Source organism: Alosa alosa, chromosome 19, assembly GCF_017589495.1.
Source record: "Alosa alosa isolate M-15738 ecotype Scorff River chromosome 19, AALO_Geno_1.1, whole genome shotgun sequence".
NCBI classification, from domain to species: domain Eukaryota; kingdom Metazoa; phylum Chordata; class Actinopteri; order Clupeiformes; family Clupeidae; genus Alosa; species Alosa alosa.
Genome location: NC_063207.1, coordinates 5,295,389 through 5,320,171, shown reverse-complemented (window position 1 = coordinate 5,320,171; position 24,783 = coordinate 5,295,389). Strand labels below are relative to the sequence as shown.

Sequence of the window (24,783 nt, the reverse complement as noted above, 5' to 3'; positions counted from 1 at the left end):
CAATAAATAATCCCATACAGTATGTTACCATAATCTCTTTGCCGATCACAAAAAGATAAATAAGAAAAGGCTACAATAAGAGTTTAGTGTGCCAAATACGTTATTTAACACAATGAGCAAAATGCGTGGACACGTTCATGCGTTTATCTTCAGCCTGTCTGATAGCTTGTTTAACCCAAGAGAGTGGCGTAGCACATGATTTGCGAACCCTCATCATTTCACCCTCTCTCTGGCCCATTCCATGGAATCATACACATAATCACTTTGGGTCGAGCCAGACACTGGTGACCCAGTTAACAACACAAACACACACACACACACACTCTCTCTGTCCCTCTTGCATGCATGCACACACACAAGCACACACACAAACACACACGCACACCGCTTTCGTGTCCCTCGTCACACGGTCTTCTCCATCACCTGATTGTCAGGAAGTTGATTTTCTCCCAACTGCACTTTAAGTGCGAGAAAGAAGCACCTTTAAACAACTCACACCACCTTCAAATCTCTCATACCATCTTCAAACCACTCATACCACTTTGAACTAGCTCATACTAACTTAAAACCACTCATATCATCTTGAAATTGCTCAAACTGCATTAGGATTGCTCGTGCTACCTTAAAATCTCATTCTCCTTGAACATCTCATCCCACCTTTCAACAGCTTTCATACTGTCTTATTTCACCCAAGTCCCACTGGTTAGACCACTGTTAGCATCACATTATTTGCAACTGAGGAGTATGACCTAGTCAACATTTGTACTGATAATAGGTTAATCTACAGCAGCTTCAGAGAATATATTATTGTACATGACTCTGTGAGGTTATCTGTCGTGTGAGGAGTTTCACTGTCTAAGAACTTTGAAAAAAGCTAGGACAAAAAAAATCCCAAAGAGTTAAAACTGTTCTTCAGTGTGGTACTGAGAGGATGAACCTTAAATAGTGGAAGAACCTGTCATGTCTGAACAAAGTACAATTGCTTTGATCCTGCGGACAATCTGATTTCCAGTTTGCTTCTTGATGATCCATACCCCTTTGGCATCTGAGAGAAGGGCGGGGGCATAGATACAGGCAGCAGGAGTGGGGCATCTTTGCTACTGCCGGTTAGCACAGAAAGAGTTCCTCTTGGAGGAAGGGAGACGAACCTCGCCTCGACTGAAACAGAAAAACAGCTGAGAGATACTGGAGTCGGGTGGTGGGGTGGGTGTGGGGCAGTTGTTCATTTGTCTGGGGCAAGTGTACCAAACAGAAAAGGCATAGGCAACATGACGTCATGCCCCAGAGGAAATTAACAGGCTCTGAGATTATTAGAATATTCTGATTTTAGTTACACACAGACAAGAGCATATATGTTTCTGTTTCACAGACACTGAAAACTGCCGAGGATGCCTATTCACACCTCTGTCTATAGGGGGCATCATATCACAATATTGGCTGTAAGAGGAGAATATTTTTTTGTGTGGTGGGGGTAAATGTCGAAAATGGCGGTGAGTCTCTACTTTAATCCTTATATCTGTTTTTGTTTGTTATTTTTTTTTTTTTTGTCGTTGACGTCACCAACACGACAGAACGCACCAACCTTCCACCTACTGTTGGGCACGTCACACTTTGACAAACACACACTCCGTCTCCTACACACAAGGTCTCCTCCTCCTCCACCTCTGTCTCTGCTCCCTCTCACCCCCACCTCAAACCCCACCCACCCTTGGCCCGCTCGGCAGCATACACTCCAGGGGCAAGGGTGTGTGTGTGTGTGTGTGTGTGTGTGTGTGTGTGTGTGTTTGTTTGGGGGGTTCTGTGTGTGTGTGTGTGTGTGTGTGTGTGTGTGTGTGGGGTGTGTGTGTGTGTGTGTGTGTGTGTGTGTGTGTGTGTGGGTGTGGGGGGGTGGGGTGTCTGTAGGACGGGACGGCACAGGTGGCGGGTGGTGGGTGGCGTGGCGGTGACTCAGTCGTCGTCCAGCACCTCGGTCTTGATGTCGCCGGCGCCCGCGGTGGCCTGCTGAGCGAGGGCCAGGATGGTGTGGTTGACTGCGGCCATCTCCACTGCTAGCGTGATCGGGTCCTGGTGCTCGCCGCCATGGCCTGCCGGTCCGTCCTCCTGGGGGGGGGAGGGAGACCAGGAGACAGCGGTCAGTCTGGAGGCCTCGGACGACGCCTGCTGCTGCTGCTGAGGTTGAGGTTGCTGCTGCTGTGGTTGCTGCTGCTGCTGCTGTTGTTGTTGTTGCTGTTGTTGTTGTTGTTGTTGTTGTTGTTGCCCCTGCTGCCCTGCCAAGAATCGCCCCAAGGGGGCGCCACCAGCAGTTGCCCCCCTCTGAGCTGCCAGGCCCACCCTGCCCGGACTGGGCCAGGGGGAGAGCCAGCTGGGCAGCAGAGTGGGGACCTACAACCGCAAGAGGGGAGGGGAGGGTAGGGGTAGGGGTGGGGAGGTTTTTAGTGTCACACTTGGGGCAAAAGAAGGAACGAGAATCCACAACCCGCTTGCTCTCCAGGATTTATCTGGTTTTATTTTATTTTATTTTATTTTATTTTATTTTTTCATCAGCCTGGTGAAAACGTTTGTTTCTATGGAGCTCAGAGCATGGACTGGGTGCTGAGACTCGTGCCTTTTTTTGCTGTAATCAGCTTGTTCTCCAGCGGGTTTAACTGGATATAACATGGGACAGGCATGCACTCTTCTCCTACCCAACACTTCGGCCCTGATCTACTAGCATCACAGAAATAGTGAGTGCCGATTTACATGCTGTAATGGTCTGCACCAGGGATGGAAATTAGACAAGGCCAATTGCTGCTCAAATATGGAAGTGGCTGTTTTCAGACACAAAGTAATACTTTAATATTCCAGCCAGTGGCTGGTTGATGTACACATTTTCAAAATGTAATTTCCACCCCTGCTTTGCACATTTATTTGGTAAACATCTTGTAAAAGATTAACGGAAAGTACACAGGGAAAAAGTATACTGTACAAGAAAAATGTTCTGGGCACTTATAGGCATGGGTTAGCAGTGTTGTACTGTATATATACATCAGCCATGACCACTTTGGACAACAAAATAGACTGAAAAAGGACAATTAATGCATCATCCTTGGAATATGTTAGTTTCAAGCAGAGAGTAAATATGCTGTTAGATGCAAAACTGGCAGTTACAAGACCAAAGACTCCATCTATCTGAATCTATTTCTTAGGAAGTTAATGTGGTGAGAAGAGAATATGGCAAACCAGAGAAGCAACAAATGCCAACAGTGTTCTGCCCAATCCTCCAAAAAAATATATACGTAAAGTGTATAGTGAATATGAAGTGACTATAAACTAAGCATATATATGTTTTGCTTGAGAAATTGGCAGAATCCCCACATTCCCTGAAATTAAATTAATTAATTAATGAATTGAATGAATTTCTCTGAAGTCACAAAATGCATATTTATGAGGGCAAATCAGTAAGAACAGACTAGAGGTGTTTCCTGCTAGAAAATATGCTCTGTGGAATGTCTCGTCAGTGCACATTTTGGCCCATGCATTTGTTTGTTGTTAGAAATGTAAATGCAATCCATACTCACACACACACACACACACCTAAACCGTGAGCAGATCAGGGCCGTTCTTGTGTTGCCTATTTTCGCACTCTTTCAAATGCAGTGCGTTCACTGTACAATTAAAGCAGTGCTCTTGGCATGGAGGTTTGAAATGCACGTAGTGGATAGAAAGAGGAATTAAAACAGCCAGGGTTTTTATTCCATGCACTCAGCTCTTGGTCACCAACACTGGATGCAAGAAGATAAAGTAAGAGTGATTCTCAGAGGAGAAGATCAAAACTGAAAGGAAACCAAGGATGTTGTCAATTTGATTCAGAATTCTAGAAAAACCCTCCAGAATCAATGGTGGTTTAATCTATAGATAAATAAAATGATTTTAATTTATGTGAATCAGAACTGACTGGATTCTGTGGTAAAGAAACAACCAGTGATGTGCCACCAATGGCAGCAGAGGTCCTTTAGCTCTTACCATGACTAGCTAAGATTTATAATTAAACAGTTCATCAAATTCCTATCCATCTTGTTCAAATAGGCCAAATCAAATTGACATCATCCCTGTTTAAGTAACCCAGTGGTGTGTTGTCACTGCCCACAAAGGTATACTAATGCTTAGCAAAGAAAGCATCTCCTTGCTGAAGAGAATATAAATGGTAATGGTGCAGATTATCCTAATCGCAAAAGATTATAAATGGTGCATACTTCTGGTTGTGTTAATCTGATGTAAATATGCATGGTGCACAGTTTTGGTTATGTTAATCTGATGAGATTTTTTTGGGGTTGTGTTAATCTGGTGAGATTATTTTGTTGTTTTGTTTTTTTGGTTGGGTTAATCTGGTGAGAATCTTCGCATACCTGAGTGGGAGATGACAGGCCACCTCTGCTGAAGCCAAACGCTCTGGCCACTGCTCTCTTATCAAGATAAAAAGACCACACGACAAGTCAGCGCCATCGCCACAGGCGCACACACATGGCTCACTTCACATAAACGCTCTCAGGATTTCAAATTAGCGTATGCTCATGACTCCACACCAAAAGAGCAGTATGTGGCAGTATTGTTTGTAAATGGTTGCAGATTATCCCACAAGTCTAAAAGGCATCATTATAAAAAGTGCAGTGATCCAGTGCAGTGTATTTTATGCATTTGATTTGTTTGGCCAGATGAAAAAAAATGCCATCAACAGAAAGAAGACAAATGTTCTTTGATGCACTGAATACATATTACCATACACAGCAATCGTTTGACCCTCGAGGAACTCTCCATACTGCACCCTCTAAGTCAAATAAGTAAGCAAAAGAATAGAGAAGTCAAGTGAGTCTTACCCCTCCTAGAGTTTGATCCGAGGCCACCTGCTCTGGGTAGTCGCCGCCGTCAATGTCATCGCTGTTGGAGTGACCGCCAGGACTCTGGACGTCGATCCCATGCGTCTCCAGGATTGCTGCTTCTTCGAAAAAACACAGGCCTCGCCATAACATATCTGAGCACTGGGCAGCGGGTCGAGTTCACAGACCTCGCCATAACTGAGCAGCGGGTCGAGTTCACAGACCTCGCCATAACATATCTGAGCACTGGGCAGCGGGTCGAGTTCTCACTGCCCCTACACCTCCCCTTACGAAAAAGAACTATAAGAATCTTATAGGAAATATAGGACAATATTATAATTATAGGAATCTTATAGGAAACACAGGAATATAGGACAAGATTCTATACTTATAAGAAATATAGGAATATAGGACAAAATTATATAATTATAGGAATCTTATAGGAAACACAGGAATATAGGACAAGATTATATAATTATAGGAATCTTTGGGACAAGATATTATGGTAAACTGTAATGGTAAATAGTATATACACTAAATACCGGTAAATATTATAGGAATCTTATAGTATTTGGGGACTGTAGAAGTCCTATAAGATGTAGTATATCTGCTGTAAGAACACTAAAGAGGGCAAGGGTGTTGTATTATACACTAATATAGAACTCCATTATTTTTGGATCATCATTCTTTTTTAGCAAGGGTCAAAGACGGATCTCTCTCCCCAGGGGGACTTCAACTTTACCTATGTTGGCTCTTCGCTTGATCTCCTTCCGCCGGTTGGCGAACCAGTTGTAAACTTTGAGGGATGTGACCCTCTCGAGGTCCGACAGCTTCTTCCCTGAGAGGAGGAAGAGACATGGCCTTAGTGCTGAGCCTGTAGACCTGCCTGCGCATGTAAAGTCTCTTTCTTGCCTAGACTGTACTGGTCATCTATTACTCCCTCTATTCTAGGAAAAAAGAGGTGTCTCTTTAATCCTACAATCATTTATATCATTTTGCACATCCTTTATTTAAAAAAAAAAAAAGAGAATGACAATGACAGTGTATCATTATTCTGAATAACTATTAATTTTGCTTTTGGTTCTTTGGTTGGGCATTCAGTCTCCATGTGGCGCGTTTTGCGACTGTCACCACCCAACTGTGCATTGTCGCTGTATCCTGTGTCATGTTGTGCAATGTTAAATAGACTTGGATGTTGATTGGCCACTGTGTTATATCTAAAATTGAATTCTAAGATTTTCAATGGCAGTATGTTCTTTAAATGGATGAGCTTCTTATTTTGAATGCAAATGGTAGTGTGTGTTAAAATGGGAGAATCTCACCTGGCTTCTGGATGACTGCGTTGCAGGCGTTGGCGATCTCCTCCCTTTTGGCCTCATCGGGGTACTGATTATCATTGAAGTAGCTGCAGGAGAAGAGCAGGCGTAGAACACAGGTGAGCTTCTGGACATTTCCATCCAGGACGGCTCTCCCTCCAAGACACCAGGCTTCTGCATGTCCAGTGCTGCAGTCTTTAAGGTCTTTGGTCATTGAAATGATTGGGGTGTGGTGCTTTCTCACTCTCAAACCTCCAAGGCTGTGAGTCTCACCTGTCCCAGCCTGCCAGGTGCTCTGCTGTGAGTCTTACCTGTCTATCTCTGCCAGGTGCTCTGCTGTGAGTCTTACCTGTCTATCTCTGCCAGGTGCTCTGCTGTGAGTCTTTCCTGTCTATCCCTGCCAGGTGTACTGCTGTGAGTCTTACCTGTCCCAGCCTGCCAGGTGCTCTGCTGTGAGTCTCACCTGTCCCACTGCCAGGTGCTCTGCTGTGAGTCTTACCTGTCTATCCCTGCCAGGTGCTCTGCTGTGAGTCTCACCTCTCCATCACTGCCAGGTGCTCTGCTGTGAGTCTCACCTGTCCATCCCTGCCAGGTGCTCTGCTGTGAGTCTCACCTCTCCATCACTGCCAGGTGCTCTGCTGTGAGCCTTACCTGTCTATCCCTGCCAGGTGCTCTGCTGTGAGTCTCACCTCTCCATCACTGCCAGGTGCTCTGCTGTGAGTCTCACCTCTCCATCACTGCCAGGTGCTCTGCTGTGAGTCTCACCTCTCCATCACTGCCAGGTGCTCTGCTGTGAGTCTCACCTCTCCATCACTGCCAGACACTCTTGAGTCCTCCCATCACTGCCAGACACTCTGCTCCATTGGCGACTGCCCGGGCGGAGGAGGCGAAACTGCCAGGGGTGGAGCCTAAGGGAGGCGGAGTCTGTCGCCACTCCACAATGTCCTCCAAGGCCAGAGGGGCGGGGCGCATGTTCAGAGTGGCACCTGGGGGTGGGGGGGGGGGCGGGGGTGGGGAGTCAGACACATATTGTGATGAGTAAAAAGAAAACGCAGGCTCACACAAATACACATCATGGTGCAACATATGGCTTTAGTCCAGTTCAACAAACACACAGCACATTTTTCTCAGAATTACACTTGAACACACACACACACACACACGGCAGGCTATGAAAGGGGGTCTACTATGTGTCCTTTGATAAGTGCATTGGGCTGTGAGGAGGAAGAGGGGGTGTTGCTCATTAGCAGTCAAACTCACTGGCGCTAACTGGCGAAATGCCCTTTATCCAGCCAGGGCAGCAACAACTTAATAGTCTGTCAGCTGGACAGAAGCCAGGCTGCAGACGGGGGTTGAGTTCTACCCCAAGGAAACAACCTAAAGAGGCAGATCCTAACGTGGACCCAGACTTGTCAGAGCCACCTGGACCCTGATCTTTCTCACCTCAGTAGGGTAAACAGACAGACAGGCAGGTAGACAGTCAGTCAGTCAGGCAGACAGACAGGTCTACCTCTGGGCAGCTCTGATGAGAACCATGATGCAGCATAACGCCTCATCTCATCCTCGGGCGGACTCCAGGGGTCACCTCCCACGTGTCACCACGCCACGCCCCAACACAATCACATCAATCACCGCTACGCTTAGACAACCTCCTGCCCCGTTACCAAGACTCCTTTTATGTCTGTCGGCTGCTTGAACGCTCGCCAAATCCCTACTGGCCTGGGCTCCCGGCTCTAACGGGGTGACATTGATCAGCCTGCGCGTCAGGCACTTTTTAACCATAAGTGGGGAAAGTCTCTGCAGAGCCAAGGTCGTCACCTGCTCTGCCAATCCCTCACAGGCTCACCACTGGCTTACACGGGAAGTTCAGGAGAAAGCCAAAAAAAAAATGAAGGACTACGCTATCTACGCATGCTAAGACATTTATGTCAGCTAAACGGGCCGTTAGCAAATGAAATCTGACTAACTCACATGATGACTGAAAAACACAAACACACACACTCACACACAGAAAAACACATGAATATGAGCTTAATGGAATGATATATTTAATAAAAAATAAATCTGCTGTGTAACGCAATGCAGATACAGGGATTCTTTATATGATATTTTATATCATTTACATAGTGACCTTTGGTCAGTGGCCTGTTATACATACATTTGGCCAGTGTTTTTTTTTTTTTTTACATCCATTTTAAAGCTGAGAGTTCACCACAGCCCCATCCAGTCACTGCAATGCACAGCCCTCCAGTCTGGCATGAGAGAAAAAAAAAAGAGAATAACTAGGCAAGAATTCCTATTCATGTCCTCAGTACACATCCATGTGTAAGGCTGGAGGAGCAGGAGCAGAAACTGCACCTCCCCTATGCTCGTCACAGCCCACCAGGGGGCACTGTCCTCCTACAGAGGCAACAGGAAATGGCGCAGCACTGTGGTGGCCAGAGGCTGATTACAGGTGAAGGCACAGCACAGACAGAGACAAGGACACTGGAGCATGGGGTTTGGGACGAGAGCTTTTAATCACGGATTTACTGCTTAATTGGCTGATTGATTGATTGATTGGGCAATTGATCATTATCTAATAATGGATCGATCGAGTCGAACAGCTGAAGAGGGGCTGCCCAGATGGGAGCAGGGTGCTGTTGCCGTAGCGATGGGGGTGGTGAAGTTGTTGTTGTTGTTGTTGCTGCTGCTGTAGTTGTTGTTGTTGGGCATTACCAGGCGTAGTCTTCTCTAGCTGGTACCAGCGGAAGAAGGCGCGTTTCTTCTGTTCGCTGAGGTCAGAGCCCTGTTGCAGCAGCCAGTGGGAGATACGACTCTGACTGATACCTACAGCATGGGAAGGGTGAGGGGCGGTAGAGAGAGAGAGAGGATGGAGAGAGGGAGGGAGGGAGGGAGGGAGAGCACAGAGGGAGAGAGAGAAAAAGAAAGGGATAAAGGAGATAATGAGTCGGAGATGGGAGATGTGGCAGAGATAGGAGAGCAGGAGAACAAAGTGGAACAGGGAAAAAACGAGGAGGAACAAAAGGAGGAGATCAAAATGAGGGAGAGATAAAGGGAAAAATGACATGGGGTAAAAAAGGAGGGCTCTATGGCAGTGAAGACAACTAAAAGTGAACGCGGGTTCCCCGGCTAAACGAACTAGACACCCAAACAGTGATAGCATTTGTTCCATTTCAACACATAGGCGTGGGACTGTGATGGGTAATATCCACAGTGTCCGTTCACACACGTTAGAGCCAGAGCTGTTTCTACTGTAGCACATTCGAAACTGAGCTGGAGAAAGGGGTGAGGTGAATCAGTCTGTAGGTGTAGTAGTGAAGCAGTGAGTTTGTGGGTGTAGTAGTGAAGCAGTGAGTCTGTGTGTGTAGTAGTGAAGCAGTGAGTCTGTGTGTGTAGTAGTGAAGCAGTGAGTCTGTGGGTGTAGTAGTGAAGCAGTGAATCTGTGAGTGTAGTAGTGAAGCAGTGAGTTTATGGGTGTAGTAGTGAGATTGTTGGTGTAGTAGTGAGTTTGTTGGTGTAGTAGTGAAACAGTGAGGCTGTGTGAAGCAGTGAGTCTGTGAGTGTAGTAGTGAGTCAGTGGGTGGAGCAGAGAGTCTGTGGGTGAAGCAGTAAGTGTGTGTGTGAGAGAAGCAGTGAATGTGAGACTGTGGGTGGATAGAGGGGTGGTGTGTGAGGCAGTGAGAGCAGCCTACCTGTGACCTGAGCCACCACTGCCTGAGAGATACGCCGATTCCCCAGGAAGGCTTTAATTTCCTCCTTTATTATGGCACTGTCCCGTCTGTGGATCCAACACACACACACACACACACACACACACACACACACACACACACACACACACACACACACACACACACACACACACACACACACAGTATTACATGTGAGTCATCCATGGGTTAGATGATTCAGAATATTTCTTTTCTCAGTTTATGCTCAGTCCTGGAACATTTGAGAGAAACTGGAAGAAAAAAAAAAAGCATGAAATGTCAGTGTGAAATTGTCGCTCACTCCCACTGAGTATAACACTTGCCTGCTAACGTCTCCAACACAAACACAGACACACACTGTACTGGTGAACGGCACACCTGGTTCAGTTTATGGCCCAGTGTTTTAACCTGTGAGGCGACGTGCTCTAACAGGAACTCGCACTGCTGATGAAAGCATTCAGTCCAGTCCTCCCCATCTGCTTGGCTTCTCACCGTGCTCCTCCCTCCACACCCTCCTTCTGTCTGCACAGCATTAGCGTACGCTAGCCAACGTACAGTACATACAGAGCTAGACCAGAAAAGCAACTGATCTGGAAAACACCAACTCATTCTTAAGAGCAATCCTCTGTTTATTTGTGGCGTGTGTGTGTGTGTGTGTGTGTGTGTGTGTGTGTGCGTGTGTTGTGTGTTCATTTAATGTATGTTATCAGTGTAATGCCTATGACCTAAAAGCACCTTAACAGGTTACTTTAACAAACAAACACAATGTCCAAGGACTTTGTGTTCTCAGTCTCAATCTGATACTAACATACTCTTCATGAAATGAAACACCCTCTCATTCAAATGTCCATAAGTTCATTCACTGTACACAATCCACAGAAACTCTGCATGTAGTATTCCCATTACATAGGCTACTCATCAGACGCATGGTCTAGTGATGCCTCCATAGTCCCATTATTCCACTGACCTGAATCTGAGCACTTTCAATAAGAAACAAGATATCAGGCTTTAATCCACCAGACATGACCCCAGCTCTACTCTGTAAGACAGCTGCCCTTCGGCCTATCAGGTGTCAAGAGCTGATGGCGTATATGTGTATGTGTGTGTGTGTGTTTTATAACAAGGGGATCTGAAACACTGATACATACTTAGCACATACTAAGCTCCTCATATGATAACTTGCTAAGTGCTATCTGCTTACATTCCACAAAAAAAGAGAATAAATAATTTGCAAACACCAGCTAGGTGAGGAGAATCAGATTGTTGTCCAAAAGTTTGCTTCTTTTGCATCTACTACTAACTGTCCCAGCAAGGGAGTTAAACGTTTAGCACATACTGTAATTGGTGGCAACAGTCACTCTATAGACTATTGTGTTGTATCGGACTGGCTATGCCCAGCAGTGGAACTAACCTCATTAGTTCCTCCACCTTGTCTTCGATGTCCAGCTCGTCCTCCGTAGGCTCGTACCCGTAGGGCCGCGGGGGGGCGCTGGTGACGGGGTAGCGGGGCGGCGAGAGCTTACCGTTGGGCATGACGGCCAAGGCGTCCCCGCGCCCGTTCTGGGCCGAGGTAGGCAGGGGCATCGGGGTTGGCATGGAGGGCGGGGGCAGGGAGAGTGGCAGCGCCATGGGAGGGGGCGAGGTGTCGTAGTTGTTGGCTGAGGATGGTGAGAGAGCGGCACCCCGATAGGCCGTCTGGGTTGCCGTGGAGGTCGTGGAGGTGGCCGCGGCGATGGCGGCTGAGGCGTTACAGTTGGACGAGGCGAGGGGGCTGGAGGTTTTGCCGGTGGAGGAGGAGGCGGTAATGCTGCTGTTGCTGTTGCCGCCCGGCGACGGGCGCAGGTTGTTTGGTTTTAGCGCCCAGGCCCGTTGTTGTGGGCCCGGGCGGACAAAGGAAGGGGGGCGGGCGGCCAACTTGTCCCCAGTGCTCGCGGTCGAGCCGCTCCAGGGTGTCCAGCGCGTGCAGGATCTCCGGCTTGGTCATGCCCGTGCGACGCAGCCGTTGGAGCAGGTCGATCTGCTCGATGGTGTACCGAGGCTCGTCTGTGTAATGAGACATTCTGGACAGAGAGAGAGAGAGAGAGAGAGAGAGAGAGAGAAGGGGATGGAAGGAGAGGGCGAGAAGAGAAAGGGAAACGTGTGAGTGTGAGAACAAGAAAGAGAAGGAAAGAGAATGGAGAGATACAGTATGGTGAAAACAGGCCAAAAGACCGAGAAAAAGAGAGAAATAAAGAGTAAGATAGAAAAACAGAAAAGTGGAGGATGGTGAATAAAGAGTGAATGAAATCGAGAGGGAGAAAGAAGACAGACAGAGAAAGTGAGAGACACAAACACAAAAATGCAAAACGTTTATTTTTAGAAAACTTGTCAAACTGTCTGTCACTCTCAAGTTACAGTATACAAGAACATATTTCTGTATCTGACAAGTAGAAGGTTAGGGTTCCTATCTGTCCATCAATCCAGTCCAGTCGTGGTCTGATTAAGACCTGGGCATAGAGGTCTGACTTAACGCCACATGACTCCAACAAGGGAAAACACAGATCAAACAAACCACAAACTCACTGCCCTTAACCAGAGCAACACAGACAGGCCATCTTTGTTAGCTCTAGATCAGAATATTGTTGTTATGTTCTTGAACTGATGACAGATAGCAGAACAGAAAAAAATCAGAACTTCTCTCTCATGTAAGAACATAACACGTTCAGAGAAGCATTGACCTTATAAAACTACTGATGATGTGGCTGTTGTTAAATCAACGACAAGTCCATTTCTGTGTCTCACAGAAAGTAAGGCGTAGTCTTTCATTTAATGTTGCATACAAGAGTATAGCTGATTTGTGATGTTGGTGAGATTGTAAATGTAGTGTTGACATCCCCTGCATTCAGTGAGACTAGATTGTTACAATGAACTTGCCATTTATTTGACCGCTTGAAATCATGTGAACAAAGACATTTGTGTGTAGAGTGCACTTGTTGACATAAACTGCATCTTTGAAGTTCTGCACATGAACTATAGTGGTCTCCCTAAAGGGGGTTTAGCCACATATGGATTTTATTTGTATGTTTGCTGCTCACCATACAGTTTAATCTGACTGATTTAACTGTGAGTTCTAGGTTGTCAGTAGCCTGACGTTGTCATACTCCAATTCTAGTCAGAATATGAACTTCCCGACCTCAAATGTTGTGGGTGGGACTAAGTTTGGCTGGCACCCAGGCTAGGTTCTCAGCTTAACTCTCTCTGCTTTGGATGCCGAGAGTCAAAGGTGGGACGTTAAGTTCCCTTCAGGCATAACAACAAAACACATCATCCTTCTGTCAGAGACAGGAGCCTATGTGTGCTTCTTGCTACCATGAGCACCTTCAACCATTCTACTGCCCTAGATGCCCTCCACCTGACCCTCGGTTGCCCTCATCTAAAAATATACCCCTCTGTTCCTTCTCCAAGTCCCAGGTGGAGACCTACCTCACTGAGGTAAAAACTGGTATTCAGCTAACCTCCTCCCCTTTGAATTAAATCATTGAAATCATGTTTACCTCACTCAAGAGCGGGTGTCTATTTCACATCTGTTGTGAATATAGATATTTTCTGTGCATATGTGTGAGGGTGTGTCGACCATTTCCACTCCTTTGATCGCTTTCCATTGCGCAAAAGTAGGACAGATCTACTGTAGCCGGGCTGGAGAGAGTGATGTGGCACACGGACAGCCTATTACATATCACGATAGTCTACCATGACAACAGATCCTTTGCTCACAGTGTTCCCGCCGTCGTATGACATATAGTATGAAAGCATGCACTGGCTGCCTTGCCTTCATCACTCTCTCACACACTGCAGATAGCACACACACACACACACACACACACACACACACACACACACACACACACGGGTCCTTCATCCCACACACAATCACATCTGCCCACGGCCTGCGGCTCCTCGGAGATTTATCGGCCTCTCTCCAACCACCCGGCTCTAACAGCATCCACCCTGGGCTCCACCCACCACCACCACCACCACCACCACCACCACCACCAAACCACTACCACAATACAATATCGCCAGTTATCAGAGAACTTCAGCAGGCTTTTTTAAGCACAGCGGCAGAACAATCTGGCTTAGTCAGGGGTGGGAGGGAGTGTGTGTGGGGGGGTGGGGTGGCAGATGAGATGGGATGGATGGGGGGCATATGAGATGGGATGAGGTGAAATGGTGGTAATGGCTGGCTTAAAGGAGATAAAAAAAAAGCCAAGAATTATTTCCATCTAAGACAGCCGACTGAGAACAGGCTCGTTCTTTTAAATCTCCTTCTCCTGTGCTGCTTTGTTATGTAGACTGTGAAAGAGAAGATGAGTCATCTAAGGCGGCTGTAGGGTCTTATGCGCTGTGCTGTGCTGTGCTGTGCACGCAAAAATGTACAAAATGTGCCATGGAGAAGAGCACAGCGTACACCAGGAAGACACCAGCCCTGTAGGCTGTGCTACCACCAAGGCATGTTATGTCTTGCAGTTATGTCTGATAAAAGTTTAAGATTGAGTTAGGAGACATCACTTTTGTTAGTGATGTGAAACTGGAGTAGAGTTCATTACATACGATAATAAGCAGGCAAATTGCTTTTCTTTTTGGGCTTAATTGTCGTCTGCCTTAGGCCTAATGTTGATCACCACAAACAAACACACACAAACTGATATCCTGAGACTCAGAGCAAACTATTGACTTTTATACAGACAGAAGATATATTCAGTGTCCCTGTACATCATCACTGCATTTGTCACTCCTTGTTTTGTGCCATATTTGCCTGCTCTTATTTTAAAGTGACATATTTAAGCCTATGTGTCAGCACACCAGCAGTGACCGTAGACGTGCAACAAACAGCAACACAGTGTGGTTACTGAAATGATGCCTTTCCATCTTTAGACACTTTTTCCTACAGGTGTGCATATTTTTAGCTTGCCAGCGGTGGTGAAAAACATAGCCTTGCACTTGAATTCCTCCAGTGCCAGATGCAGCAACAACAAGGCTAAGCAGCATCTGTGGCCACAGTCCATGTTGCCAGACCACCTGGACTAAAAAAAAAAAACCCCTCTTTGTTCTTCTTCTGTTGGTGTTTGAGGGCCCTTTTCAGTAGCTTGTGAATGTAAAGCTTAAGGTATAGGCTACTAATGCACACTGACAGCAATTCTGATGTAGCCTGGAACAGATATAAGACTGAGCAACCAGGGCGAATGGAATTTGTGAAGTAAAAAGAAAGCAGCTCTGGCGTATTAAATTAGAAAAAAGAAAAGGGGGGGGGGTGGATAAATATGTCGCATTTGTTCCATCTTTTATAACGCCTAACGTTATAACGTTCCATCTTTTATAAGTCTCACTCTACAGCTGTTCCTCATATAATGTCAAGCACCTCGACAGGAGCAGTTTAGCTCTGCTGACAAGCGCTCCTCAGGTTTATTCATGCACCTTTGCTCAGCAGAATCTCCGCTGAAAGATTTCCGTTCACACAAGCCTGCAGTATGGCCGCAGGCCTTTGAAGTTCAGTGAATAGATGCCTCCCAATCCTTAGGCTCTGAGCTGGATGAAGTCTGCCCTCACGGAGAGATTATTACTATCCTCTGTGTTTTTTTAATGCTACATTTCAATGACATCAAAACTTCCATTTCCTATCTTGGTCATTGGTCAACAATTTATTTAAATCTGCATAGGATATTCATTTTTGAACACAGGGAGGAGTGCTTCAGCCTGATTCATTTAACCCATTGTCTATGGACACAACCAGGGCACAACTTTAAAGTGTGTGTGTGTGTGTTTGGGGGTGGGGGGGTTCATGTAAACCATATGTCTTTTTCTATGGTTATCATCAGTGCATGAACAGGGAGAGGGGAAGGGTAACCTGACGTGGTTCAGCTCAAATGCGTCTAAGAATAAGGGTTGGGAGTAATTCTAATTTAACAAGATTCACTGCCATACAACTAGGCTACACAATGACCTTCGCGATGCTCACTATACGCATAATCTTCTGATTCTAAATACATTGTTTTTTTAGTTTATATCAGCAGCCTAGAATAGCCAGTCGAAATGGTAATAATGTTGCAATTGTAATACGTTCTGAACATAGCTACAACTGACTCAAAGTTGAGTCCATTCACAAACTGTGTCAAATTGTATCAAAATAGATATCTCAAGAACCAAAGCGCATGCCACAATGTTTTGTCACATAATTCAAAATGCAGAGTCTTATAAAAAGCCTACGTCTGCGCAATAATGTCAAAGTCTTTGTTACACAAGTTTTGAAAAGAACGCACAATCTGAAAAGTTGTGCAGCGTGTCTTGGACTTGAAATAGAACTTCACGCAGTGGGCTGTGGCTGCCTCTGCCGCCATTGGCACTTGGCAGAGACGACAACATTGGGTAGTTCTCTTAAGTAACGTTAGGGGTTATAAATAGCAGTCCCGCCAACACAAGTACTTCTGCTTGCCTAACTAGTAAAACCCTCGCGAGGATGTGATCCGATTAGGTGTTGACTTTTAGGTTTAAGAGATAGCTTGTTCCGTAACTAGAAGTTTAACTTAGAATTCACTAGCTAGCAAACAATAGCTAGCAAGGTAAATTAGCCTCACCTAGCTCACTAGCCAGCTAATCTTGCAACATATTCAAGCTAGCATTATACGACTGATGCATTTTTTTTTCATGATTGCATTGCAGCTACCCAGTCAATGATGTCTTGCAAGACACGCTACATGTTATGAAGGATGCCAAATCAAATGTAAAGTAACGCCCGTATAACAAATCACGTTGCACCTCGCTGTCTCTAAATTATACAATTTGATAGCTAGCTCGCTAGCTGATGTAATGGCTTTATAGTAACTAACGTATATCTAACGTTAACGTTACTGATGCCGACCGACCTACCATTATGTGACAGTTCACTTTCCGTTAGCAAGGTAGGAACTTTGCTAACTAGCTAGCTAACTGTCGCATTACCGAACGACTCTGCTTTGAACTGACACAAACTTTTACTCGACTCCAATCATATATGAAGCTTGCTTTAATCTCAATCAGAATGCATAGTTAATGTGCAATTGTCTGCATGTAACGGGTCCATGTCAGAGGCATTTGCTGGCGCGTTAGCAACGTACATTGGCTAACCACCGTCAGTGATACTTCAAGCTAACGCCAAATCACAATTCTGTATAGCGTGCTAGCGACAAAGCTAGTCATAACAATATTTTGTAAACTCTTGACAGCGTTGACAGAGTATCGGAGTGCATGCGATGCGTGAACAATTACAAGCAGCGCTTGTTAGCGGTGTAAACAGACAATGGACAAGGGTCTGGTTTGCAAGACAGAGGTCAAAGCAAAATAATAGCCAGACTTGTTTGCAGAGCCCTTTTGCTCACTTCATAATTTGAGCTGGCGTTAACGTTATAGTCTTACCTTGATCTGTGAATCTTGGGCCTCTGTCCACCACAGCATTTAATTACTGGGCAATGTATTGGTCCTACTGTAACTGTTTCCCCTGATTCCCGACACAAATATGCACCGGGGATTTTGTTTGCTTAGCTCGCCCTCGCTGTCCTCCTAAATTGATTTCATTTCGATGCGAGACAGATTTGCCTTTGTCTGACAGACAGAAGCCATATTGATATTAACAGTAGGCACTATGCGGTTTCATGGGAGTCGTAGTTCCCTTGGCATGAAGAACCGGGAGGAATGATGAGTATGAAGCGACTAGCAAACCCTGAGCAAAGCCGTCCGTCAGTCTACTTCTTCACCTCTGATTTGTATGTTTTCTTGCTGAAATGACATTTGATCTGATGACATTATAGAAGGTTATTGTTGCGATATTATCGGACATTAAATAGCCTAGTATGAGAAAACATTCAATGGGCGATAGTACAGTTGATAAGTCATATTAGAGGCCAGTTTTGTAACCTAAGTCTTTGACAAATTTTGGCACACGTCTGACACGAGCGCAGGGGACGAGTAATGATAATGATGTCCACTTAATTGTCTAAGCAATCAGTCAGAAGTAGGCTATTGCCTGGTCATAAAGTGTCTGGAGTGGCAACTGACGCTCCTAGCCTGCGCGGAGAACTTTGGGGAACGATTTCCTAAATAATTTTGGAATGACATGGGTGCCCTCTAGTGATCGCTGATAACATAAACTGTCCACAGTCTCTACATTTAATTGTTACATAATATGGGTGTGGCAGTTAGACGTGTGACATAGCCTATAGGTTTACTTCCAAAGCAAACTAAGACACAATAGAAAGTGGGACTCCCAATTATACAAATAATGTTCATTGCCTAAATGAAGACAGTGTCTCATTAAGACTCAGCAGGAGACAGATTGTTTTGGTTATATTCAGAAGACTTCTGAGGAGTTTTGAACATTTGCTCACTTAAAAAGCAAGCATCAAAGAGTCATAAGGAGAGCCTCTGGTAAAATTAGACACAAAAGTTTTTTTTTGCAAAGTTCTGAAAAACTCACTATAGGCCTACCATACCATTGATTCAGGCAATACATTTGAGCATTTCTTCTTGTTCAGGAGTAGCCTACAGAATGGGCATTACACGGAGCAAGCAAGGTTATTCAATTTATTATCTGGTGCAGTGTGACCTGTCAGGATGTAGCAGGAGGTTGATTTGGCTAATATTGAAACTAAAAGCAGAGGCACATGCTATGCCTGGTGCTGTTGTCATGACACAGAGTTAAACAACTTTAAAGGAGAATAGGGAAGACAAAATCCCCATTAAAACAGGGGTTAATCTTAAAATCACCATGCATTGCTTTGACTTCATAGGTACAATATATGTGTCCCAAACAGCTCAAGAGCCAGTGATGAGTCTCGAAGATCATGTCTGTTGCAGTGTCCAAACCAGCAGATTCATAGGGGCCCATAAGTCATGTTGCTATTACAAAAGAAATTCATTGTCCAGCTTCCAGTCACAGCTGTCTGCACAGACTCTGGTTAAAAAGACCAAAAAGGATAAATCCTTGGCTCTTGGGTTGTGGCAGTTAACAGTGAAACAGTGCTTTTTATGTCTCCAAATCCTTACATCCTTTGTTGAAGAGTTACTGTGTATAATGTTAGTCATGGATACAGCGTTTTTACATGTTGGAGAACAAAAATGTATTGTGCATGAATTAACAGATTACTTTATCAATCCAAAATACAAATCTGATCAATAAGCTATTACATTGAGTGTAAGGGAGGGAACATTGGATGCACCATATGTCATTGAGCTTTCACTTTCAGCTGTTATAACAAAATGCCATTCAAAATGCAACAGGTATGTTACAACATTTGTAATAGATGTGGTGTTAGCATTTAGTGTTCGGCGTTCATGCTAAGCCTTGGCATGAAATTGGCGAAATGATTTTTTGGTCTTACAAAACTGCTGGTTGAAGAAATCAAATGAACAATGAGTCATATGATTCATCATTAAAATCAAATAAAAAACAAACTTCATAATGTGTCTCCCCAGTCATATTAAAAACAATTCGAGGGCACACATTTGTGTCATTACCCAATGAACGAGTAAAAAAAAAAATGGGTTTATATGGTAATAGTAACCAAGAGGGCACTAAATTGTTTTTGAACATGACTTGAAATTAACATGAATTCACACACTTGAACATGAACTAAAACTTTATTTTGTTCACTTGTTTAGTAAGTAGACAAATATCTATCTAAAGCTGTTTACCTGCTTGTCATTTAAAGTGCTCTATGTGACTTGAGTACTGAAATGTTCTGTTAGTATGACAAAGAGACAAAAATATTCATCTACCAGACTAACACTTCTGGTGTTTAGCTTGTGCTGTATCCAACCAGTTCAAACACTCAACAGGTGTTTTACCTTTCAGTTAAATATTTTATCACAACAATGAAAAAGCGTGAAAAAATATACTCCTTGTTCTACTGTTTCTCTCATTGAACCTCTTCCGAGATTTCATCTCAGAGGAGGACAGTGCAAACTGGCTAAATGATTTGATTACATGTTTGGTCATTTGTGTCTTTGTCAGCGTCTCCTGCCACTCATCTGTCCACGCTGGTCTCTGCCAGGCGGTTATTCATGATGCCCAGGGCGCCGACGCCCCTGGAGAACTCGTTGTGCCGACTGCTGGAGCCAGGTGGACAGACGTGCCCGTTGGCCGTCTCCGACAGCTGCTTCTGCATGATGGCCAGGTTCACCTTGTTGGCGGCCAGGAAGTCTCTCATGGAGATCATCTCGCCCGACATCCTGCGGCCGTCTGTCTCGCTCTCGTTGATGGCGTCCGTGTCGATGGAGATGTTGCGGCGCACGCGCAGGTGTCCTGGCACAACGGCGTTCCTGCGCGGGTTGAAGGCCTTGCGCGGGCAGTGCCTGCACGGCACCTCTATCTTCCTCAGCAGCCAGTTGAGCACCTGCTTGATGACGATGGAGATGACGTTGAAGAGCGAGTAGATGCAGCACACACCCATGAGGATGAAAAGGAAGTTGCCAAGGCGATAGGCCGACTGGTTGCCGTTCGCCGCCCGCTGGCTACTGACCATGTCCCCAAAGCCGATGGTGCTGAAGGCCACGAAGCAGAAGTAGAGCGAGTCGAGGTAGGCCCAGCCCTCCACGGCTGAGTACATGGCCGAGGCGCAGCAGGAGATGGCCACCGCCGCCACGCACAGGATCAGCATCACGCAGTACACTGACGGCTTCCAGCCGGACAGGCTGTCTGATGGGGGACCCCTGACCGCGGCGGTGCCACTGTCCTGCGGCGCCACGCCGTTCCGTCGCCGCTTCAGCTCGTGGCAGGACTTGAGCACATAGGCCAGCACGGTGATGATGCGCTCCAAGAAGAGGTTGAAAAACAAGATGGTGGCCGCACACCCAATCAGGCCATAAAAGATGAGGAATACCTTCCCTCCAACAGTGGCTGGAGTGGTCATCCCAAACCCTTGGCAGTAAGAGAAACTGGATTAGTGTGGCCTGTGAAGCCTAATAACACTGGGGGTCTCCCACACAATGATTTTTCCTTTGAAGATGTCCCTGTCTAATCAATAAGGAACCCCCCTGAGGGGTACATTTGTGACACGTACAGTTCCTCTTTATCACCCTGTTCTCCAGCTCAACAAAGTAACCCTGGTTGCCCCTAGTGATGGCAACTAATTCTCATATGCATAATCCTGCTCTCTTTGCTCAAAGGGTAAAATGTAAATAACAACAGGGTTTTCTGCCTGTTTATCCAAACGGGGTGAGAGCACTATTTAAATGGTCTTTTAGCCATAGCACCTCTCAAGGGACATCTTATTAGAAGACAGAAACTGCATTATGAATGCCTTTTTATCAGCCCATTATGTATAAAGCCTTTAACCAGTACCTTTCCTTAACAGAGCATGGAAATACCATACATTTGAAGACTGATATGAGGTGGCTTCAGTTCTTTCATGGCCTTGTTATGTTTGAGGAACAGACCTACTGCCTCATTTGTAGTCTGCTGAATAAACAATAGAGGAGTCTGACATAATCTTATAACACAATTCTCTAAGGCGGTCACAGTTATGCATGTAACACCACAACTTAATCTAATTGAGCTTCAGCCATTTACAAAGATCAACCTACAGGCTTACACATGTCTAACACATTTATCACATGCCAATGACCATATTAATTTTGTTCTGTTGTCTTTAAAGATATGGAACTTTTACGCCTTGAAATTTGAAACAGAGTTGGATTAAGTCATTATAGCAAAAAAGTAGGTTTATTGTTCTCAAATTGTAACTGAGGTAATACAATTCAATTAACTAGGTTGGTGGCTGAGAGGCTTATCAAACCTTGTGCCTTGTGTTGAGGGACCTATCTGATTATGAACTAATGTGAAATCAAAGGCAGCTTAGCTTAGATACAGATAATTAAGTCGCAGCAGGTCATATGCCTTATTCTTACTCATGAATGTGGTCTTTATAAAAATGCTGTTGCATGTTGCCTCACCAATTGTGGAGACCACTGTACCGACGAAGTAGAACGCGCCGGTGAAATCCCAACGAGGTCGGAGCACGTCCACACGGATGCCGGCCACGTTCGCCTCCTCGTAGTGCCTGAGAAACTTCTCCAGGTCGCTTTTGCTCAGGTTATGCCTCTGACTGAACTGTTCAAACCGCTGAGCCCATTTCTCCTTAGCTTGTTTCTCTTTGGGGTGCTCAAGTGCAGAGAAGACAGCGGCTCCGCAGAGCAGGTAGATGATGATAAGAAGCGCCAGCATCACGAACCTTGCGTTATCCTCGTTCACTGGACCGAACCCACAGCAACAAGCACTGCGACATGCCATTATGTTATTAGAGTTGAGCAGATCCGAGACACCTTCCACATTTTCAGTATATGTGAGCAGCTTCCCATCCGTGAGCAGCTTCCCATCGATATATTTCCACAAAGACCTGTCATTGCGAAGTCGCCGCTGAAAAAATGGTTACTTTTCCTCGAGTGTTTCATGCGCGTTCCATGGGGTGTGAAAGCCTATGTTGCCGAAAAGCAAAAGAAAGACTTCGCAAATAGTCAAGTGAGTACAGGTTGTTGCCAAATAACAGTTCATCACAGACACCTGCATTTCTTCAACACGCCTTTTAACAGTCATTTACAAGCGTTTACCATGTAGCCTAGCCAAAACTGCAATTTTACTCGTAACCAAAATTCCACATGTGCAATTTTAAAAGAACAGAGACATTTCGATACCAAAACTGAACAGCAACTACATTTTGCATTCAGAAACAGTAGAAAACATCGTCTATCAACCCGTGACATTAATTAATTTAGGTGACTACATGGGTAGCAAACAGCCTAAATAAAAGTAAAATAAAAAAATACAGGCTCTTAAACAAAATGCTTTGTGCATTAATTGTTGATGCTGTGCCCAAAGTATCCACGTATCCAAAGTTTGCATCCTTTATAGGACAGGCTATTTCGATTCGTTACGATCTGAGTGAGATTTTCTTAATCCTGGAGATTTTAAAATCGTGACCATCAGGTCCTCTGCAACAGAAACCTTCAATGAACAATCGATGATCGTTGCGTGCTGCGCGCGTCTCCCCCAGTCCAAGTCGTCATCTGGGTGCTTACCAAGAGCAAAACACCGAACAACAATCATATTAACTCCGTATTTGCCAACACTTACTGTCTTACTGTCTTACTTACACAACACTGACTAAGGGCACATGTAACGTTGAAGATATAATCAAATCTGTCTATATAAACAGCTAACTACTGTAATTCTCCGTCTTGGGTTTTTCTTATGAACTCCGAACAGATAGAAAAGTGTGTTGTGAAGTTGACTGGCATGATGGATGCGCTTGTTGATTTGCTCCTGTTCACCATAGGAGGGTGCTGCACTGCCGAAGGCAAGATGCCACAACACTGATACAGCACCCTCCCCATTTATCTGCACCACTGGTAAATATGAGTGAAGAGAGGGATTAAAACAAATATTTTTTGGTGTATTATCTTAGCTTCACAATGGAAACAATGAGGGAAAATCCAACCTTGAAGGGAGAAAAATATTTCAACAAAAACACATGTCTGGAAGTCTGAGAAAGGGCCGTAAGGGCTTGAAACGTTACCAAAATAAAAAAAAAATACTTAAATGGGAGCTCTACATTGTGCGGATATTCACTTTGTCTTGTATCTATTCTTCGATCCTGCACCTGGATGAATTTTGGATGTGCGTGATAAAACTGTGCTTTTTCAACAAAAACACATGTGCCACACTTATTGGCAAGAACATCGTTTAAACAAAAGGCAATTGAAACTTATTTTCATTTAAATTCAACTTCTTTAAGGTACTCTTTGAAGTACCTTGAGCTTTGAACCATGACTCCTGTTTCATTGGCCCAAAACAGAGGTCAACTGCTCGTCATTCTCAAGGTACTAAGCAGGGAACTAAATATGCACAATTTGCTTTGTATATTCCAATTTCATGAGAGGACTAAATATGGGAAAAGGGAGCCTTTACATAGAGTATAACACCGGGGTGCCAATAATTGTGGCCCATGTGTTTTTGTTATTTCTTTAGGACGATATTTCTTCTCAGAATAAATAACTTTCCTTCCAGGTTGGATTTTTTTTATACTCATCTTTATCAGGGGTCCCAGAAAATGTGAATGGTGCCATATTTGGTAAGGTTTGCATGTATTTATTCAAACTTAAATAGGCCATATGTATATCCCCCAACAACTTCATGCTAGATATTTGGCTGTTATGAGCCTATCAACAGTTTCTTTACATGGTCTTCATAACAACTTTTTGGAGCACACTAGGCTATAGGATCACTTCAGTTAATTTGCCAAAGTGCTTCATTCAAATAGAAAATTTAAAAAGGATGTCTGGTTCCAACTAATCATATTTGAACAGCGGTGGGCATTTTGGTCAGAGGCGTTTGTGATGGATTCATTAATGGCTGGTGGGAGAGATCAAAGCAGTTGTTTAGTGGCCTGCAGTAAAGAAAATGTCCAGACATGTGGTTGGGGGTTCAGGAGAGTTCATATCTTTGAAATGGCTGCCCCTTTTATAGACCCCTCAACACACCAGAGAGAGAGAGTGAAGGAGAATGAATGATCAGCTCCCAAAGGCATGGACTCAGGAGTCATAATAGCATTTTTATGGTGAGCTACAGTATACTGAAGGGCTCTCCAGCAAATGGATTTAGAGATCACCACGGCTGAGGCATCGACGACAAGACGTTGGTACCTTGTTTGACTTCACAGCATCCTGATAACCTGCATAACATGCATAATGTTTACTATTGAGATGGCCAAACCTGTTTGATGAAGTTTCTTGTAAAAAGACTCATCATATGTCATTTCTTATGTTGGCTTTCACTTATGTGGCCTAGAAATTGAGACAGTTCAAAATCTCAATCTCAAAAATCTATCCAAGATTTCT

General features: G+C 44.8%; 2 protein-coding genes and 1 long non-coding RNA gene across 3 annotated transcripts; 1 reads left to right on the top strand and 2 right to left on the bottom strand.

The window, feature by feature from the left end:
* Window positions 1–1,877: 1,877 nt before the first annotated feature.
* Window positions 1,878–17,623, bottom strand: hmbox1a (homeobox containing 1a). The gene is given in 12 exon segments (XM_048227946.1): window positions 1,878–2,382; window positions 4,386–4,442; window positions 4,854–4,975; window positions 5,596–5,691; window positions 6,176–6,258; window positions 6,973–7,052; window positions 7,055–7,155; window positions 8,888–8,998; window positions 9,865–9,950; window positions 11,294–11,805; window positions 11,807–11,942; window positions 17,311–17,623. Coding segments are annotated over 11 exon segments (1,818 nt in total). The 5' UTR covers window position 11,942; window positions 17,311–17,623; the 3' UTR covers window positions 1,878–1,947.
* Window positions 16,359–19,972, top strand: LOC125284157. Its single transcript, XR_007191835.1, has 3 exons — window positions 16,359–16,478; window positions 16,579–16,639; window positions 19,904–19,972. It is a non-coding gene; the product is annotated as an uncharacterized LOC125284157 (long non-coding RNA).
* Window positions 18,474–22,964, bottom strand: kcnk13a (potassium channel, subfamily K, member 13a). Its single transcript, XM_048227947.1, has 2 exons — window positions 21,844–22,964; window positions 18,474–20,809 (listed from the first exon to the last, which is right to left on the bottom strand). Exons 1-2 carry the CDS (start codon window positions 22,178–22,180, stop codon window positions 19,917–19,919), a joined length of 1,230 nt encoding a protein of 409 aa, XP_048083904.1. The 5' UTR covers window positions 22,181–22,964; the 3' UTR covers window positions 18,474–19,916.
* Window positions 22,965–24,783: the final 1,819 nt, after the last annotated feature.